This window comes from Nycticebus coucang, chromosome 14 (genome assembly GCF_027406575.1).
Source record: "Nycticebus coucang isolate mNycCou1 chromosome 14, mNycCou1.pri, whole genome shotgun sequence".
Taxonomy (NCBI): domain Eukaryota; kingdom Metazoa; phylum Chordata; class Mammalia; order Primates; family Lorisidae; genus Nycticebus; species Nycticebus coucang.
Window position 1 is genome coordinate 85,973,352 of NC_069793.1, and position 22,362 is coordinate 85,995,713.

General features: G+C 35.7%; 1 protein-coding gene across 2 annotated transcripts in view; it reads left to right on the plus strand.

Moving 5' to 3' along the window:
* CEP57 (centrosomal protein 57) overlaps nucleotides 1–22,362 on the plus strand; it is a 47,704-nt gene that overhangs the window by 15,304 nt on the left and 10,038 nt on the right. For both annotated transcript variants that reach the window (XM_053560197.1, XM_053560198.1), the window contains exons 3-6: nucleotides 3,825–4,004; nucleotides 4,346–4,467; nucleotides 6,854–6,970; nucleotides 7,913–7,990. In XM_053560197.1, the coding sequence (XP_053416172.1) occupies nucleotides 3,825–4,004; nucleotides 4,346–4,467; nucleotides 6,854–6,970; nucleotides 7,913–7,990 (497 nt within the window). The remainder of the gene's footprint in view (nucleotides 1–3,824; nucleotides 4,005–4,345; nucleotides 4,468–6,853; nucleotides 6,971–7,912; nucleotides 7,991–22,362) is intronic.

The window sequence follows — 22,362 nt, forward strand, 5'->3', positions numbered from 1 at the left end:
AGTCCCAGCTGCTTGGGAGGCTGAGGCAAGAGAATCGCGTAAGCCCAAGAGTTAGAGGTTGCTGTGAGCCGTGTGACACCACGGCATTCTACCTGAGGGCGGTAACAGTGAGACCCTGTCTCTACAAAAAAAAAAAAAAGAAATTTATTTATTCATTAGAAAGCTATATATCATAAGAGGATGAAATATAATCTTGCTATACTTATTAACTATCTTTTATAAAATTGCATTTTTGACGTAGAAAATAATGTTTGGCAATGTGTATAAAAGGGCAGACAATTAAGTTCATGAACTTATCCTAGAAAAAGTGCTACATACATCATTTGCTGAATATCACTTAGGGTCACCTTGAAAGTACTCCCCTTGGGAACCTACACACCAACACCAGCTCCATCATATATAAGCCATTCCAGAATCAGAACAGGAAAGCGCACACTCCATCTTTTTGTTAATCCCACATAGTTCTGTGACACTACAGTTGCTAAAATACAGAACAAAAATGTAGTGTTCCAGCCAGTTTGGGTAATATAAATGTAAAAAATAAAATACTAGCAAAATTATGTACTACTGAACATAATTTAATGAAGGAATGCAAGAAATGTTTGATACTACAAAGTTTTAGTAAATATGCTTCAGTGGTTCAGAAGATGGTAAGAAAACTTAATAGATATTTAAAGGACATTTAAATTTTTTTTCTATTACATTTATCTTATTACAGGTATAGAAAAGAATTGCTCCATTTGATATTAATCTTATGTCTGAGTTTCTTATTCTCATAGTCTTTCCAGTCAATTTTTCAGATTTCTACTTGTATATATTTCACATCTACATTCCTTGCAGTCATTGTCTGATGGAATATTAGCTGGCTATATTGTAAAATGTATCAGTCTTATTTGGGGCCTGTCACATGATATGTGCTGAAAATTTGTTGAATGTATGATGTTAATAAATGGACAAATGTGACTTGCACTGACTCAAAACATTCAATTCTTAAAACGATGGCAGCTCTCCCTACCTAATGTATGATTGAAATCAGCATTTAGGCAAAATGATTGTGAATAATTAATTGGTTAAAAATAGCATTGAAATGTTTAAAGATTTATATAATGTAGGAACTAGCAGGATTCATGTTTATAAAGTTTTCATAATTGAAATAATGGTGTAGTATTAGTGAAACCAGAGTAGAAGGAAAGAATGAAACTGCCTTGGGGATGTGTAAGTAATAATTATAGTATCAACATGTTATTATATATCAGTATATATGAATTTACTATGTGATAAATTGGGCATTTAAAGTTGTTCCGTTAGTACAAAAAATACTTTTGACTTAAAAAATAAAATGTAAAATATTTGAAACTCTAAATGTAATAAAAGAAAATGCAAATTCTATCTGATCCTGAGACTCAGAAGAACTTTCTAAGTTTTAAGAAAACTTGATGGGAAATAATTTTAGGTATATCTTTGAAAAATCAAGCATCTGTACATCAAAACTAGAATTAAGGACAAACTGCAGGGAGGGGAGCTTTTTTCCATAGGAAATTGAGCAGAGGAAATTTATGAAAGGGAGATAATTGTCCAATAATGTATACAACAGATTTATTTAAACTTGAATAGATATACAAAAGAACCAGAAGTAGCATTTTTTTCTTATCAGAAAGACAGAGATTTTGTAATTTATACTGGTCTGTGTTGGCAAACATGTGCTTTGGATGAAAGTATAATTTGATTCAACCCCTTTGGAAGGTACTTTGTTTCAAGAGCCTTTAAAGATATGAATATTCTTTGACTCAGTAACATTTTAATTTTTAAATATTGATCATAAAGAAATAATCTTTAAAGACTGATGTGAGGGAATGCTCACTGTTAAAGCTAAGATGAAAAACAGAATTTAGTTATATTTAGATCTCTTTTACGCAAATAGAAAAGATTGAAAGAACTAAAAATGACTGTTATCTCGGAGTAGTAGGATAATTATTTTCATTGTATTTTCCTATATCTTCTACATTTTCTACAGTGAATAGATACTACTTTTATTTTTTTCATGATTATAACTATTTTACTTTATATACACATACACACATTTTTTTCTTAACAAGGAATGCATGCACAACTTATATATCGCATAAGATCACTTATTTATCACAGTGTAGCGGCTGTAACCTACTTAACTCTTGGCATAGATTTTGCTTTGGGCCCTCGTAAGTGCTTCATCAGAAGGTATTTAAGATTAGAAGTGGAACTCACTCACTCAGGTATTAGTTTGGTTCAGAAATAGTATAAATTTGTGGAGTTAAAAGACCTAGGCTTTGAGATAGCCAAAGCCTGGGCAAGGCCTGTTCTACCCTCTTCCTGTGTAACACCATAACCACAGTCATCTCCACACAAAATATTTTACACAGAGAAAGACAAGGTCAAAGCCCACATTTTAGAGCACCTATTCAGTGTTTGTGGAAGGTGAGGAAGTATCTTCAAACCTAACCTTTTTTTTTTGAAAGACATCAAACTTTTCAGTCCAGCAGGAAATCAATTGTCTCCCACCAATTGCCTCCTCATATCACTGCCTATCTGCTGGATCCCACGACAGAAAGAAAGCACAGAACTGTAGAGCCTGCCAAACGGGCCTCGTTTCTGGTCCCACCTCACTAATTCAAAAGGAAAGTTAGATTATGCTTCTAGTCATACCTGGTGATAGAGTATCTTAACCACCTGAAATGCATCAGTGCTTTGAATCAAATTATAACCAAGGGATCAGCACAAAGAAGATGGGCACAAGGTGAGATGCACACAAGGGGAATCCCTGCTGAACATCAGGGCTGCCTTCCTGGAAGGCCCTGGGAAATTCGTCTGAAGAACTGTATTCCACAACAACATCCCTGAATGAAACACAAAGGTTCCTCCCTCTATGCCTGGCACGATGAGGAGAGTAGATTCCCATAGCAGAGCCTTTGAACTCTAGGCTCCCTTGATTCTTCATTGAACTAGATTCCTATTTAGAACCTTTCCACAGGATTTGGAGGTGAGTGATCTAAGGATGGCATGATTCGTGGCTGGCAGGAAAATAAAATAGGTGTTGAGTCACAGATTTCTCCTTTTGTTCCTATTTTTAGAAGCTGACAAATTTCATTGTTGCATACAGGCGAGAGAGAGGGACCTCTTGTGACCCAGCGTGAGGAGGGAAGAGCTGACCTGAGTGGAAAGGCGGGAAATGAAGAAGAGGGACACACACGAGAACAAAACACATACAAGACGGGAGATAGGACGGCATTGGGAGGACTGACAGAGCTGATGGCTGCAGCCAGCTAGATACTACTTTTATAATTAGAATTTTTTTTTTTTTTTTTTTTTTAGACAGAGTCTCAGGCTGTAGCCCTGGGTAGAGTGCTATGGTGTCATAGCTCACAGCAACCTCAGTTGGGTTCACCCCATCTTCCTGCCTCAGTTTTTCTATTTTTAGTAGAGACGGAGTCTCACTTTTGCTCAGGCTGGTCTCAAACTCATGAGCTCAAGCTATCCACCCACCTCAGCCTCTCAGAGTGCTAGGATTACAGGCATGAGCCACCGTGCCTGGCCTATAATCAAATTTTTGAAGCAAGGTTTAGTGCGTGCTTAAAATGCAGATTTAAAAATAGTCTTTCATGTTCACTATTTTTAACTTTACAGTTGGATTCTACATATGATTCTTGTTAATAAAAATGATCAAGACAGTTATATATATTTGGGGATAGTTTTGTGAATTTTGTGTGATTAACAAATGGTAAAATTTTTTTTTGCCATTTTATAAAATCTATATATGTCTTGACAGTATCCATGCTTGTATTTGGCAGCCATATTTTCTGCTCTGAAAAATCTTCAAGATAAGATTCGACGCTTGGAACTTGAAAGGATTCAGGCAGAAGAAAGTGTGAAAACCTTGTCTAAAGAAACAATTGAATATAAGAAAGTACTGGATGAACAGATACAAGAAAGGGAGAATTCAAAGAATGAGGAATCAAAGCATAATCAAGGTTTGTCTAATTATGAAGAAAATTAATTTCTATCAAGTATTATGAAATTATTCTAAAATTCAGTGTTAGCATTTACTAGTGGTTAGTGTCTTAGAATACTACAAAATTACATTGTTCTCAAGAGCATTTTAAGAAGCAGATGCTCATGTCATTCATTAAATTTAGCAACTGACTCCAAGGCGATTTTTCTAGCACACAGAAATGATTTAGACAACCTAGGAAGGTTTCTAGGCCATGGAACATGTGCAATTTGTATACACAGTAGATTCAATTCTGTTAACAGCTTGTTAAAAACTATTCTCTGGGTAAGCTGATTTCTACTTTTTTAATGTATTTTTTAGAACTGACATCTCAATTGTTAGCTGCAGAAAATAAGTGTAATCTTTTAGAAAAACAGCTGGAATATATGCGAAATATGATAAAGCATGCGGAAATAGAGAGGTCATCTGTCTTGGAGAAACAGGTAAGGTACCTCACGGATTGATACTCAAGAACAGTTAGTTGTGGGGAAAATTGACCTTTATTCTCAGTGAGGACTAATGATGTTGGTCATTATAGGCCATGACCAAAATTTTGGGGGATCAGTTATGGAATCTGAAAGTTTGATGGGCTTTATTCATTATTATTGTTGTATTTCGTGGAGTTTTACTTAAATTGGGAAAGAAGTGTACCATTAGTTGTGGGATATTTTAAAGTCGTGAACTTCTTTGAATCTACATTATAAGAAGTATAAATTATACACCTCTGTAACTCTTAAATTTGTTTAAAGACTAAAGTGAAATAGCTTATTTGAAGGTTCTTTATAAAACTCTTCACAATTATTTTAGCAAAGTAGTTTTCTGCTTTGTTACCCCAGAGGTCTTTGTATTTAATTAGCCACATCTGCTCGAGAGCATCACCATTAGTCTTGAATATGTTTTTAAAGCATTTCCTTTTTCCTGTTATCTAGAATTTGAATTAATCAAAAATACTGCAATTTCTGGGCATCTCTGTTATGCATCTCTGTTTGAAAATTTATGTGCTTAACATGATGCTAAATGCAGTGTAAAAGAGAAATACTGTGCAGCTTTTTTCAGTACTTTGAGGCGTCTCAGTAATTCTCGTATATGTTACAGGTCTTTTCATATGTTACTGAGTTTATTTCAGTGACCATATTTTCAATTGGGTCTTTTTCTGTCCACTGAATTTTGTTATTTTAATGAGTTAACTCTGGTTTTTATTCCTTTTCTCTCTTTAAACACTAAGTCAGTCTCAATTTTTTTGAATTATTTGATATTTTTAGTGTTCATGCTCTCATTTATTTTATTCTTTTCTGTTATTTTAGGGATTTTTTGGCAATTTTTTTTAATGGTGAACTCATATTCTTTAGAATTATTTTTATGGACATTCAGTGCGTTCCGTAGGTAGAACAATATTACACTTACATCAGTCATCAAACAGCCTTATGAGACAGTATGGATTTGCCTTTACTGAGTCTTGGTGGGTTTTCCTGGTTCTGGCCCAGATTTATGTTGATACTGGCTTGGTATTCTTGCATCATTGTGGATTGTACATTGTCTGAAGTTTTGTGTCTTGTTCCTGCATGTCAGATATAGCCAGTTTCCAGTACTGCCTCATGTAGTATTTGACTTCAGGATCCCTTCATCTGCCTTCAAGTTCCTTTCTCTTTTTTGCATCTGGAGATTTTTTCTTTCTTGATTTCAGACATGCTGTGTAATTATTACTATTCTTATTGTTACTTTCTGTATCATTTTTATGGTAAATGACTTGAAGAAAAGAGGGGGTCAGTTCAAAGAGATAACTTTAAAATGTCTTGACTACAATATTTAGGAGACAACTATTAAACATATGTCTTTGGATTATAGTCCTTGTTTCATTAGTAAATTTTAAATAGCACTTTTAATAAGGATAATTTCTTAAAACTGGCTTCAATACTGGAAATAAAATAATAGTTCATGCAAATTTTTAAGTTAGCAAATTCAGAACTATGAAGTTCTACTAAGGTGTACAAAAAGGAATTAGTACTTCACACAGATTTGTGATAAAATTATTGCTTTGTATTGGTTTGCCAAATTCAAATTGCTATTACTGTGATACCTATTGTTATAGTCTTATACAGTAGAACCTCCCTACATTGATAATCATTTTAAGTTGATCCCATTTTCATAAATGAAGCATGCACCACATTTATGCGTCAGTTTAGTAGACTTTATTCTGTATGTTGACCCGTTTGTTACAATCCCTTGGAGGGTCAACTTATAGGTTCTACTGTATGTGGAAATACACTGTTCATAAGTCCAATTATTTAGTATTTTGTCTTTTTTACTAATACACCCCAATTTATTATATTTTCACTTCGAGTTCAGTGGTTTATTCTGTCTTTAAGTCTGTACAAGAGGCAGTATTTTCAAATATGTGACTCTAAACCTGAAGATAAAAAGTTAAGAGTATTTTACATGGCATTTGAAGGAAATGTAAACCAGACATTAACTACTTAAGAGGACCAAACTAGTTGAAAGTATGTGTGTGTGTCTTTTTGTCTGTGTGTGTATGTGTAGTGTCCATGTCCAATAAGTCCCTGTTATTCCAGGGCCTAAAGGTAGTCTCACTATATGAAACACATGTTATGTAAAGTAGTATGTATAGTTAGAACAATATTACACTTATATCAATCATTTATTGATGCCCTGGTGTTTCGTCATAAGGTTGTTTTCTTAGAATTTCTCTTATGTATGTAAGTAGTTGTACGAAGAGCCAGACAGTTGCATATAATGTCTTCTCAGGTGTGCTCAGTGTTTTCTTGTTTTTAATTGTCAAATGAACATGTTATATTTAATGCTGTTTTTCAGGTTTCCTTAGAAAGAGAACGGCAACATGATCAGACACATGTTCAGAGCCAGCTTGAAAAACTGGATCTTCTTGAACAAGAATATAATAAACTTACCACAATGCAGGCTCTTGCAGAAGTCAGTGCATACATCTTTTACTCATTAATGCATATCAAGGTTGTTTATATCACTGGATATTTATAGCAATAAAGGTGGTCTTATAGCAAAGAAGTACATAGGCGTTTTAGGCATAGTGCCTATACATACAAGCATAGTGGCTCGTGCTTGTAATCTCAGCACTTCAGGAGACTGAGGTGGAAGGATCACTTGAACCTAGGCATTCAAGACCACCTTTGGCAATACTGTGAGACCCCGTCTCCACAGAAATAAAAATATTAGCTGAGTGTCATGGAATGTCTTTAATCCTAACTGCTTGGGAACCTGGAGCAAAAGGATCACTTCAGCCTAGACATTGGAGATGACAGTGAGCTGTGATCAAGTCACTCTGCCTGAGTGACATTGAGACCACGTCTCCTAAAAAATATATTCATTAATTTTTAAAAAGTAGTTTTAAAAAGAAGAATTATAAGCTTGGAGAGAATGTTCACATTTTAATCTTGATGGGCATGAGGGTATTCTTTAAAAATATTTAAAGATTAAATGTTTTTGAGTATCCTTAAGGCTTGTATCACTGATCTATGTTCTCAAAGCTAATTTAAGTTTTAATTGTTGTACTTGGGAAGTATTGAATACCACTAAGTTCCACATTCAGCCTCCATATTGCCTATTTGCCTTTACAACTAATAGAGCTGTGCACTAAGAGCTGTGTTCTTTAGTTGGAGTTTTTTACCCATAATTCTACCCAGTTGTGTCACAGCTAATCTCACAAATGACTTCTAATGGAACACATGGAGATTGTCATGAAGGCTGTCAAGCCCAGAGGTCCCATTACTATGGTGAACAAACAAGTTTGTTTGTTCCAATATCAAACAAACAAATTCCTGTGTTGTAATATTAAAACTTTACAAATAGGTAGTTAAGACTTTTCACTATTATCTCTTTTGATATTTTTGTCACTAGAAAAAAATGCAAGAGTTGGAAGCAAAACTTCATGAAGAAGAACAGGAAAGGAAACGTATGCAAGCTAAGGCAGCTGAGGTCAGTAAAATGTGAGCAAAGAGGCTCCTAGTGTTTGTTGTTACCACTCTTAACATTTGGGCATCTTATGTTATTTCTATTTCAAAATAGCCAAATATATATATTTTAGATACAGCTTAATGTGGAAAATTACGACAAGTTATTTTTATAGACAAAGTTGATTTGAGCAAATCTTTTAACATATTTCAAATTGTGGCTTTTCAAAAGCCAGCATGTAAAACATAATAGACTAAAAAATATCAGATTATATACATAATAAACTTAAGTAATTACGCAAACCTTCTTATTACTATCAGAAATGTTCAAAAATCATCATTTAGTATCCTGCTTTTAGGTAGGACTTCTTTTCTTTGGTGGTGTCAAGATACCTCAAGTTGAGGTTAAAAGGGGAGCCACTATTCCAAATCAGGTCAACCTAGACCAGTTCACTGAAGCCACCACATCTGAAAAATAAGCCCTACTTTCATCTAGCTTTTTATTTTATCCTTATAAGCTGGCCACCAGATATTTCAGAAAAGGTAAAACAGTGTAGATTCACAAAAATGTTGAATTTTTTTAAGTATATACTAACTGGAACTGCATTTCTAGGAGATTTAGCAAGACCACTGAAGCAAGTTTTATAGATTTGGTAAAATAAAATCTTCGTGTTTTTAACTGAAGATTGTCCTTACTATGAGCTTATTTGCTTAAATACCTCCTACAAATTCCCCCTTTCCTTGCAGGGTCTTTAAGTTTTATGACATTTGTTTATACCTTTTCTTTATAAGCAGGAGATATTAATCCCAAGGAATTGAGTCTCCACAGTTGAATCTGTGGCCCAGTTCCTACAGTGACCTGGGCTCATCTCATATATGTGACCACAAGAATTTAAACATTTTACTATATTATCTCATCTTTGTTAGCTTGTCTATTTCTTCTAATGCTTCTCTGAACTCATTTGACTTATGATATTTTCTTTCTGTTAAGCCTAATATTTCCCTCACAAATATTCACCTTCTGATCAATTTTTAGATTCAGAATTTCCTCCCTTAGTGTGCTTCTTGAGTCATGTAGCCTTGTGGCTTTATTCCTAACCAACAAATGTTCTCTGTCCATTTCCACTTTGTGGTAGGCCTCTTTACTGTGTATTCATAAACTTGTAACAAGACGATTGTGCTTTATATATATTGTGTTCAGTCCATTATATATGAAATGAAAAATAACATGTTCACTATTTTATGAATTCCAAATATTAATCTATGCTATCTTTGTTTTGGGGTTGTTGGGTTGTTTTTTTTTTTTTTTTTTTTCTATTTAACAGGCAATAAATAGGGACCAAATCAGCTATTGCTGGTAATACGATATGAGTAAAGGTTTTGAGTTTTGATAGTGAACACTGTTGTACTAGAACAATGTGAAGGGATATATGCTTCCAAGTCTGGCCTTAGGGAAGTTATTTTAACCATCAGACCCTGGATTTTACCATTGATAAAGTGGTCTTCATTTTACATCTTCTCAGTGTTAGGGAGATCAAATGAGATTTAAAAATAATGGAAGCACTTAAAAATGTTAAAATTCTAGCAAACAAATATAATACAACTACTGAGAAGAACTAGATAAGCTTGAAGTTAATAGAAAATTTTTTCATATACTGTTCACATTCATTGACATAAGTCTTCCAGAGTAGTAATTACTGTTTTCTGAGTTATGTCTAGTCCATTTACCGTGTGTAAAGGATTGTTGGGTATATGGGAGTGTATAGATGCTCCTGAGGGTACAGATCCCTATATTTCCTTTGTCAATGAATAGAATCCTTCCCCCAAAGAGTACAATTATGTTGGAAGTATTAGTAATGATTTCTATATTTCTTTTTAGTGAATTCATTGGCTTTCTGTTTTAGCTCATCGTCATTTTCAATACTTTAAAATACAAATTTCCCCAGCCTACAAGGCCCAAAATTGTGAGGTCTGGATAGGAGCCTGGCAATTTAGATTTTTTTCATAAACTCTACATAGTTTTGATACATAAAGGCAAATTTGAAACAACCACTATTTCAAACAAGTTTTTTGTTTTTTTCTTGTTTTAGGAAAGATGAGAAAATTGGTTTAGGGAAAGGACAGTTCTTTTATGAAATTCTTAGTAATTACTTATGAGATTTCTGCCATGAAGATAGGATATTACATTTTTAGTTTTATTTGTGTATTTTTTAATTTCAAAATATTAAAGGATACAAATGCTTTTGTTACATGGATAGCTTTTAATGATGCTTAAGTCAGGGCTGTAAGTGTGCGCATCACCCAAATAGTGTTCATTTGTACTCATTTTTCTCTCTCCCCCTTTCTTGATTTCTAGTGATTATGACTTCTCTCTATCCCTGGGTGTCTGTCAATTATAATAGTTCCAAAATTATTGGAGAGTACATGGGATAATGCTTACTCGTTTCATTTAAATTGCTGCAAAAAAAGTTAATTTATTCCTTTTTATGTAGTATTCCATGGTATATTTATACCATATTTTCTTAATCCACTAATGAATTGATTAGCCCTTGCAATTTTGAGTGCAGGTTTCTTTTTGATGAAATGAATTCTTTTCCTTTGGGTAGATACCCAATAGTGGGATGGCTAATTGAATGGTAGGTCTATGTTTAATTCTTTGAGAAATCTTCATGGTGTTTTCCACAGAGGTAGTACTAATTTTAAGTTCCCCCCAACAGTATTTAAGTGTTCCTTTCTCTCTATATCCACACCAGCATCTATTGTTTTTGGATGTATTACTAAGAGCCATTCTGACATGGGTAAGGTGATATCTCATTCTGGTTTTGATTAGTGATGTTGAACATTTTTTCATGTATGTTAGCCATTTGTCTTATCCTCTTCTGTTTGCTTTTACCCATTTTTTAATGGGATTATTTGGTTTTTCTTGTTAATTTGTTTTATTTCTTTATAGATTCTGAATATTAGCCTTTTATGAGATGGATAGCTTTAGCCTGCAAGGTATTTTCTCCCATTTTGTAGGTTGTCTGTTTGCTGTATTGATTCCCTGGCTGTGCAGAAACTTTTTAATTTAATCAAATCCCATTTATTTTTGTAGTCATAATTGCCATTGGGGTATTATTCATAAATTTTTTGCCTGGGCCAATATCTAAAAGAGTTTCCAACATTTTCTTCTAGAATCCTTATGGTTTCATGTCTTTGTTTTAATTAAGTCTTTTATTCATCTTGAATTTTTTCATGTGGCTATCCAGTTTTCCCTGCATTATATATCATAGGACTTCTTTTCCCCAGTGTATATTGTCGGCTTTGTCAAAGATCAATTTGTTCTAAATACATCGAGTTCTCTTTTTGGTCCCATTGGTGTACATTTTGATCTCTATTTTTGTACAATACCATGCTGTTTGGTTACTATACCCTTGTGGTATACTTTGAAGTCTGGTAATATGCTGTTTGCAGGTGTGATCTTTTTCCTTCCTTGCTTTTGGCTATTAGGGCTCTTTTTTGGTTCCAGACAAAGAGTAGAATTACTATTTCTAGATCTGTGGAATATACAATGTTGGTAATTTGATGAGCGTTGTGTTAAATTTGTCAATTACTTTGGTCAGCATGGGAATTTAAAAATGTTCATAATGTTGATTCTACTCATCTATGAGCATAATATGCTTTTTCATTTGTTTGTGTCAACTGGAATTTCTTTCATCAGCATTTCGTAGCTCTTGTAAAGATTTTTCACCTCCTTGGTTAAGTATATTCCTAAGTATTTCATTTTATTTTTTATAACTATAGTGAATGGTATTGAGTCTTATTTTTTTATTTTATTTTATTTTTAAATCATAGCTGTACACATTAATGCAATCATGGGGCACCATGCACTGGTTTTATATACCATTTCACGTACTTTCATCACAGTGGATAACATAGCCTTCCTGGCATTCTCTTAGCTATTGTGTTAAGACATCTATATTCTATATTTAGTAAGTTTCACATGAACCGTAGGGGTGATACCACCAAGTCACCCTCCACCCATCCTCTACTCTCCCCTGCCTCTTCCCCATATTCTTAGGTTATAACTGGGTTATAGCTTTCATAAGAAAGCTATAAATTAGTTTCATACTAGGGCTGAGTACATTAGATACTTTTTCTTCCATTCTTGAGATACTTTACTATGAAGAATATGTTCCAGCTCCATCCATGTAAAACATGAAAGAGGTAAAGTCTCAACCCCCCCCAAGGAAAGATATGGCAGATGTAATTGAAGATCCCATTCATAAACAACTGGCTGAGATGTCAGAAATCGAATTCAGAATTTGGATTGCAGACAAGATTAACAAAGTGGAATTAGGAATTCGAGGAGAAAATTCAAAAGTTGTCTCAAGAATTTAACGAATTTAAAGACAAAACCACCAAAGACTTAGACACACTGAAGCAAGAATTTGCAGCCCTCAAAGATATGAAATATAGTAAAATCCCTCAGTGACAGAATGGAGCAAGCAGAAGAAAGAATTTCTGACATCGAAGATGAAGCCTTTGAACACTCCTAAATTCTCAAAGAGGAAGAGAAATGGAGAGCAAAAACAGATCATTCTCTCCGAGAGCTCTGGGATAATTCAAAGAAGGCGAATAACCAAATCATTGGAGTTCTAGAAACAAATGAACTGGCCTTGCTGGGCACAGAGGCCCTTCTGCATGAAATTATGTAAGAGAATTTTCTAGACATGCCTAGAGATTCTGAAATTCAGATAGCGGACAGCTTCAGAACCCCAGCACGACTCAACCCCAATAAGACATCCCCCAGGCATATCATAATTAACTTCACTGAAGTTAATATGAAGGAGAAAATTCTCAAAGCTGCCAGGAGAAAGAAAACCATTACCTTCAAAGGGAAGAATATTAGAATGACTGCAGATCTCTCTGCTGAAACTTTTCAAGCCAGAAGAGGGCGGTCACCGACTTTTAATCTAAAGCAAAATAACTTTCAACCCCAGATCTTGTATCCAGCTAAACTGAGTTTCATTTATGATGGAGAAATTAAATACTTTTATGACATTCATATGTTGAAGAAATTTGCCATAACCAAACCAGCTCTTCAGGATATTCTCAGACCTATCCTCCATCATGACCAACCCAATCCTGTACCACAAAAGTAAACTTACTTTTAGAAACTTCGGATCAAACTCCAATTTCCACACTGGCGAAAGGATTAAAAATGCCCACTGGACTTTTGAAAAACTCGATACCCAAAACTTCACCAGACGTATCAATATTCTCCATTAATGTGAACGGCTTAAACTGTCCTCTAAAGAGGCATAGGTTAGCTGACTGGATACAAAAACTCAGGACAGATATGTGTTGCAGATATGAGTCACATCTTAAAAGACAAACACAGACTCAGGTTGAAAGGATGGCATCTGGGAGGAGGGTGGGGCCTTAGTGTGTGTCACACTTTATGGGCGCAAGACATGATTGCAAGAGGGACTTTACCTAACAATTGCAATCAGTGTAACTGGCTTATTGTACCCTCAATGAATCCCCAACAATAAAAAAAAAAAAAAAGAAAGAAAGGATGGCATCCATATTTCAGGCAAATGGTAATCAGAAAAAAGCAGGTGTTGCCATTTTATTTGCAGATTACAATAGGCTTTAAACCAACAAAAGTAAGGAAGGACAAGAATGGTCACTTTGTATTTGTTAAAGGTAATAATATGATGAGATCTCAATTATTAATATCTATGCACCCAACCAGAATGCACCTCAATTTATAAGAGAAACTCTAACAGACATGAGCAACTTGATTTCCTCCAGCTCCATAATCGTCGGAGATTTCAACACTCCTTTGGCAGTGTGGATCAATCCTCCAACAAGAAGATGAGCAAAGAAATATTAGATTTAAACCTAACCATCCCAACATTTGGATTTAGCACACATCTACAGAACATTTTATCCCAACAGAACTGAATACACATACTTCTCATCAGCCCACGGAACTTACTCCAAAATTGATCACATCTTAGGTCACAAGTCTAACCTCAGTAAATTCAAAGGAATAGTAATTATTCCATGCATCTTCTCAGACCACCATGGAATAAAACTTGAGCTGAGTAACAACAGGAATCTGCATACTCATACAAAAGCATGGAAATTAAATAACCTTACACTGAATGATAGCAGGGTCAGAGATGAGATTAAGAAAGAAATCGCCAATACTTTTGAACAAAACAACAATGAAGACACGAACTATCAGAACCTCTGGGACACCGCAAAGGCAGTTCTAACAGGGAAATTTATAGCACTGCAAGCCTTCCTCAAGAGAACGGAAAGAGAGGAAGTTAACAACTTAATGGGACATCTCAAGCAACTGGAAAAGGAAGAACATTACAACCCCAAACCCAGTAGAAGAAAAGAAATAACCAAAATTAGAACAGAATTAAATGAAATTTAAAACAAAAGACTAATACAACACATCAATAAATCAAAAAGTTGGTTTTTCGAAAAGGTCAATAAACTAGATAAACCTTTGGCTAACCTAATCAGGAAAAAAACTGTAAAATCTCTTAATCTCATCAATAGAAACAACAAAGATGAAATAACAACAGAGGACTCAGAAATCAAAAAAATCCTTAATGAATATTACAAGAAACTATTCTCAGAAATGTGAAAATCTGAAAGAAATTGACCAATACTTGGAAGCAGGTCACCTTCCAAGACTTAGCCAGAATCAACGTGGAAATGTTGAACAGGCCCATATCAAGTTCGGAAATAGCATCAACCATACAAAACCTCCCTAAAAAGAAAAGCCCGGCACCAGACGGTTCACATCAGAATTCTACCAAACTTTTAAAGAGGAATTAGTACCTATATTACTCAACCTGTTCCAGAAGGTAGAAAAAGAAGGAAAACTACCTAACACATTCTATGAAGCAAATATCACCGTGATCCCCAAACCAGGAAAAGACCCAACAAAAAAGAAAATTATAGACCTATATCACTGATGAATATAGATGCAAAAATATTCAACAAGATCCTAACAAACAGAATCCAGCAACAGATCAAACAAATTATACATCATGACCAAGTCGGTTTTATCCCAGGGTCTCAAGGCTGGTTCAATATATGTAAATCTATAAATGTAATCCAGCACATAAACAAATTAAAAAACAAAGACCATATGATTCTCTCAATCGATGCAGAAAAAGCTTTTGATAATATCCAGCATCCCTTCATGATCAGAACACTCAAGAAAATCGGTATAGAAGGGACATTTCTTAAACTGATAGAGACCATCTACAGCAAACCCACAGCCAATATCATATTGAATGGAGTTAAATTGGTATCATTTCCACTCAGATCAGGAACCAGACAAGGCTGCCCATTGTCTCCATTGCTTTTTAACATTGTAATGGAAGTTTTAGCCACTGCAATTAGGGAAGAAAAGGCGATCAAGGGTATCCATATAGGGTCAGAAGAGATCAAACTTTTGCTCTTCACAGATGATGTAATAGTGTATCTGGAAAACACTAGGGACTCTACTACAAAACTCTTAGAAGTGATCAAGGAATACAGCAGCGTCTCAGGTTACAAAATCAACATTCATAAATAGGTAGCCTTTATATATACCAACAATAGTCAAGTTGAAAAAACAGTCAAGGACTCTATCCCATTCATGGTAGTGCCAAAGAAGATGAAATATTTGAGAGTGTACCTAACAAAGGATGTGAAAGATCTCTACAAAGAGAACTATGAAACTTTAAGAAAAGAAATAGCTGAAGATGTTTAGAAATGGAAAAACATACCATGCTCATGGCTGGGAAGAATCAACATTGTTAAAATGTCCATACTACTCAAAGCAATATATAATTTCAATGCAATCCCTATTAAAGCTCCACTGTCATACTTTAAGGATCTTGAAACAACAATACTTCATTTTATATGGAATCTATAAAAACCTCGAATAGCCAAGACATTACTCAGAAATAAAAACAAAGCAGGAGGAATTACGCGACCAGACCTCAGACTGTACTACAAATCAGTAGTGATGAAAACAGCATGGTATTGGCACAAAAACAGAGAAGTAGATGTCTGGAACAGAATAGAGAACCAAGAGATGAATCCAGCTACTTACAGTTATTTAATCTTTGACAAGCCAATTAAAAACATTCAGTGGGGAAAAGATTCCCTATTTAAGAAATGGTGCTGGGTAAACTGGCTGGCAACCTGTAGAAGACTGAAACTGGACCCACACCTTTCACCATTAACTAAGATAGACTCTCACTGGATCAAAGATTTAAACTTAAGACATGAAACTATACAAATACAAGAGGAGAGTTCAGGGAAAACCCTTGAAGAAATCGGTCTGGGTGAGTATTTTATGAGGAGGACCCCCCGGGCAAGTGAAGCAGCTTCAAAAATACACTACTGGGACTTGATCAAACTAAAATGCTTCTGCACAGCCAAGAATACAGTAAGTAAAGCAAGCAAATAGCCATCAGAATGGGAGAAGATATTTGCAGGTTATGTCTCCGACAAAGGTTTAATAACCAGAATCCACAGAGAACTCAAACGCATTAGCAAGAATAGAACGAGGGATCCCATCGCAGGCTGGGCAAGGGATTTGAAGAGTACCTTCTCTGAAGACCAGCGCGTGGCCTTCAGACATGAAAAAATGCTCATCATCTTTAATCATCAGAGAAATGCAAATCGAAACTACTTTGAGATACCATGTAACTCCAGTGACACTAGCATACATCACAAAATCCCAAGACCAGAGATGTTGGCGCGTATGTGGAGAAAAAGAAACACTTTTGCACTGCTGGTGGGAATGCAAATTAATACATTCCTTTTGGAAAGAGATATGGAGAACACTTAGAGATCTAAAAATAGATCTGCCATTCAATCCTGTAATCCCTGAAGATATACCCAGAAGACCAAAAATCACATCAGAACAAAGATATTTATACCAGAGTGTTTATTGCAGCCCAATTCATAATTGCTAAGTCATGGAAGAAGCCCAAGTGCCCATCGATCCACGAATGGATTAATAAATTGTGGTATATGTACACTATGAATATTATGCAGCCTTAAAGAAAGATGGAGACTTTACCTCTTTCATGTTTACATGGATGGAGCTGGAACATATTCTTCTTAGTAAAGTATCTCAAGAATGGAAGAAAAAGTACCCAATGTACCCAGCCCTACTATGAAACTAATTTAGGGTTTTCACATGAAAGCTATAACCCAGTTACAACCTAAGAATAGGTTAAAGTGGAGATGGAGGGGGGAGGTGGGTAGAGGTAAGGGGATTGGTGGTATTACACCAGCAGTCTTGGTAAACTAACTGTGAAGCTAGTGAATGATGCCCCATGATTATATCAATGTACACAGCTTTGATTTAAAAAAAAAAAAAGAATTAAAAGATTGTGATTAAAAAAAAAAAAAAGATTTAAGTAACCTCATATCAGTTCTCTGGACATTCTGGGACTCAATACAGTTTTTAAAATTCTCCCTTAACAATTTTTCTGCTATGAAGATAAAATCATGGAGTAAAAATAAGAATAACAGACTGTGATGAAATGAGAGTATGTAAAGACCATGACATTGTGCTCTGTGCTTGTGTGTGTTTACCTTTTACTAAATGAAATAATAAACACAATACGGTAATAAATTAAATCACAGTGACATTTACCCAAAATAAATGAATATTTATTTACACTGTAAAAAAAAAAAAACAACAAAGATCAAATAACGGTAAGTAGCTGGGTTCATCTCTTGGTTCTCTATTATGTTAAATACATCTACTTCTCTGTTTTTGTGCCAGTACCATGCTGTTTTGATCACTATCGATTTTTAGTATAATCTGAGGTCTGGTAGCATAGTTCCTTCTGTTTTGTTTTTATTTCTGAGTAATGTCTTGGTTATTCGAGGTTTTTTCTGATTCTATATAAAACGAAGTATTGTTCTTTGAAGATCATTAAAGTATGACAGTGGAGCTTTAATAGGGATTGCATTAAAATTGTATATTGCTTTGGGTAGTATGGACATTTTAACAATGTTGATTCTTCCCAGCCATGAGCATGGTATGTTTTTCCATTTGTTAACATTTTCAGCTGTTTCTTTTCTTCGCGTTTTATAGTTCTCTTTATAGAGATCTTTCATGTCCTTTGTTAGGTAAACTCCCAAATATTTCATCATCTTTGGCACGACTGTGAATGGAATAGAGTCCTTGACTGTTTTTTTTAGCTTGACTATCGTTGGTATATATAAAGGCTACCAATTTATGGATGTTGATTTTGTAACCTGAGACGCTGCTGTATTCCTTGATTATTTCTAAGAGTTTTGTAATATTATCCCTGGTGTTTTCCAGATATACAATCATATCATCTGCCAAGAGTGAAAGTTTGATCTCTTCTGACCCTATTTAGATACCCTTGATCGCCTTTTCTTCCTTAATTGCAATGGCTAAAACTTCCATTACAGTGTTAAGGTATTGAGTCTTAATTTGACTCTCAGCTTGATTGTTGTTGATATATAGAAATGCTACTGATGTGTTTCCTGTTTTTTTTTTTTTTCTTTTTTTAACTGAGACTTTGCTGAATCTATCAATTCCAAAGTCTTTTTGGAGGAATCACTGAGATTTTCTAAATATAGGATTATATTGTCAACAAAAAACAATAGTTTGATCTCCTCTTTCCTGATTGGGTACCTTTATTTCTTTCTCTTGTCTGATTGCTCAGGCTAGGACTTCCAGTAGTACCTTGTGGTGACAGTGGGCAACCTTGTCCTGTTGTGGTTTTTAGGAGGAATGCTTTCAGGTTTTTCCCATTCAGTGTGAGGTTTTGTGTGGGTTTTTCATATATAGCTTTTATAATTTTGAGATATATTTCTTCAAGGGTACTGGATTTTGTCGGATTCTTTTTCTACATCTTTGAAAATAGATGCAGAATGCTTTTTATCTTCATAGATGCAGAAAAAGCATTCTTACTATTCATGTGGTGAATTACATGTACTGATTTCTGTATGTTCATTCATGCTTGCATCCCTGGGAATAAACTCGGTTGATCTTTCTGTCTTTTAGATGTAGGCATTTAAGAGTATAGATTTTCCTATTAGGACTGATTTTGCTGAATCTCATAGTTTTTAATTGATTGTTCAAACTGAACAACAAAGGAGAGACAGTCTTTTGATTTCCATCTGAATTTCCTTATTGAGGCAATAGTCATACAGTAACATGTTGTTTAATTTCCGTGACTTGCGTATTTTTTAGGGTGTTTCTTTTTAAGTTGATTTCTAGTTTTATTCCATGGTGATCTGAGAAGATCCATGGTATGATTTCAGTTTTTTTTAATTTGTTGAGCTTTGGTTTGTTGCCTAAGATATGGTTGATCTTGGAGAATGAACTGTGTGGTAATATGAAGAAGGCATATTCAGTAGTTTTGGGGTAGGTCCATTTGTTCTAGAATACTGTTTAAGACTAGAGTTTATTTTCTGCTTTTTTGATCTGTCCAGTTCTGTCAGTGTTAAAGTCCCTGGCAGTTATATCTTTGGTTATATCAAGTACTATTTGCTTTTTGAATCTGAGAGCTCCCATGTTAGGGTTAGGTGCATTTATGTTTAGGATTGGTATGTCTTACTGAATTGCTACCATTACCAACATATATAACTGTCTTTGTCTTTCTTTACTGTTACCGTTTTGTTGATATGAGAATGACTACCCCTGCTCTTTTTTGCTTCTCATTTTCATATTTTCATTTGTTTCCATCCTTTCATATATTTCCTTACATATATTTATATCCTTTCACAATGAGTATGTGAGTCCTTGTAGGTTAGATGTGTTTCCTGGAGACAGTAGATAATTAAGTTACATTTTTTTAAAGATCCATTCAGCCAGTCTGTGTCTTTTGAGTTTGGTATCCAGATCCTTAATATTGTGTCATAGAATTTTTAGAATTTTTATGTGGGAGGCTTTTCTGTTCATCATGTTAAGTAGTACCTTATTGATTCATTTCCTTCTTTTGCTGTTGTTTTATATGAGCTGTGTACTTTAGCTTTGGGACGGTTTTACACCATGCTGATCCATGTGTAATGTAATTCTGAGTGCTTTATACAGGGCAGGTTTGGTCGTGATGAATTCCTTCAGTTTGCTTATCTGGAAAAGTCTTTATTTTTCTTTCATATGTAAAACTTAGTTTTTTAGGATACAGTTGCCCTGATGGGTTTTTCTTTGTTACGTGATGTTTTTGCATCATGACTCTTGGGTTCTTCCTTCATGTTGACTTTGGCCAGTCTGATGATGACTATGTGTCTTTCATGATTGCCTCTTTGCAGGGAATCTCCTACATGTCTGTTGAGCTTCTTATACCTGGATGTCTCAGTCTCTTGACAAGACTAAACTAATCCTGAAGGGTTATCTTTGAGCTCTGAAATTGTTCCTTCTGTGTGGTCTAATTTAGTCTTAAAGTTTTCACTGTGTTTTGTATTTCTTTAAGTAAATTTTTCATTTCCAGAAGTTCTTTTTTTTTTTTTATGTGTCTCTTCAGTGAAGTTTTTTTTTCATTTCTTGACTTGTTTCTCTGGATTCTTTGATTTGTTTTTCCATTTACTCTTATATTTCATTGAGCTTCCTTTTAATCTATATTTGAAATTCTTCATCTGTTATTTTAGTATTTTGATTTTGGTTGTGGTTCATTGCTAGAATACTTTTATGCTCTTTTGGGGGTGTCTTTTCCTGATTTTTCATACTTCTAGACGCGTGCTTTTTCCTTCTTCTCGTCTGCTTCTTGTTTTGTCTGTAGCGTATATTGGGTAAGAACCTTTGGCTTTGCTGTGGGTGCTTTGATGAGGTGTGGGTTCTGAATGGATGCCTTGGTTATCCTTAGTGTCGTGTTTTTTTGACTTGCTAGTTATTTGTAGGCTGTAGCAGTGGTATACTATGTGTGCCTGTTCCATATCTCTTGATGATGAGGGAAGGTTAGGTCTTTGAAATCATTTCTCTTTCCCCAACCCTGTGGTCTTCTTAACAATACCCTGTATGATTGAATCAGTAAATGGTGTAAAGGGCTGTACAAGTGTCCTCTCTGCCAAAAGGTGGTGTTTTCTGTAAAGAACAAGCTGCAGTATTGTTTTCCATAGCCTGGCCCCTCAGTAGAAGCACTCAAGTGCTACAGGCATTAGATGGGACCCTGGAGTTCCCAGGGGATTTATTATTCTCTACCACTGTAGAGGCCAGTGTAGAAGGCCACAGAGACAGGCAGATTAACTCTCTTTGCATGGATGGAGGGACCACTCACAGCCAGCTGGAGAAATTCACCAGGGTGGGGCTGAAGTGGTGCTGCCAAGCTAGAAAGTCAGCTCTTGGTGGAGGGGCAGTCTGGGATTCACAGGCTGCTATCAGAAGTGGATTTTACTCACTTTCCCCCTTTTCTGAAGTCTGCTTCCCTCATCTGGCAATAAGCAAGTGCTCAGACTAGCTGAGCTCACTGGCAGTGGTACTTTAGGCTAGGAGCTTCCCTGTCAGGATCCCTGTCCAGGCAGAGAGCATGGCCATTTTGTAGGGGTACCGGTGTTCCACAGCTTGGATCTACACTCCATTCTCCTCTCAGTTCATTTTGGCTCCCTCACTTCCCGAAATTAATTCACAGATCTCCCATCTGTACTCACTATGATCAAGTCTTGAGCAGATGGGATCTGGTCTCCAGGTTCCCATGTTCAGTCTTGGAACATGGCCAGGGAGAAACACTGTGGTCCTGAGTTGCCTGTGGGGGCAGGTTTGATGTCCCTCCACCTGGGGTATGCCCTGCTCTCCTGGAGGAGCCCGTTGAGTAGCACCAGGGAAGCCAACAGTGAGGGAGCTCACAATCCAAGCATCACTTGGTCTGCTAGGTCTTGAAGAGGAAAGGTATGAGCCTCTCTCTCTTTAGAAACCTCAGTGTGGAGGGCGCAGCAACAGAAGGGCCACTTCTGAGAATTCAGGTTCAGTTCTTCTGGGGCACTGGTGCCTCTCAGCAGCAGGCGATGGGGAGGAAAAGAGTCTGAGTGGAGGGTAGCTGGCACTCTGTTAGTCTCTGTTCCTCTGTCTGGAATGTTCAGTTCACACAGATTGTCCAGAACCCACTGGCTCCTGGGCTAGAATTGGGAAATACTTGTGTGGGAATGAACAAAGAAACAGAGAATCTGAAGCCCTTTGCAGGAGGACAAAGGCACATAGTGTCTGGGAAGCAACATGGTGTCTGCCATCTCAGCTCAGGTCCGTGGTGAAGGGAAGTGACCATCGGGACTAGCAGCCTGTTGCTTTTTCCTTAAGAAGCTCACAGTTCACTAGTGGCAGCAACTTTTGGACTTGAAAGTGTAGAAAAGATCTCTAGTAACTCAGTAGCCTACTGACTTCCAGAGATGTGAGGGAAGGAGAAA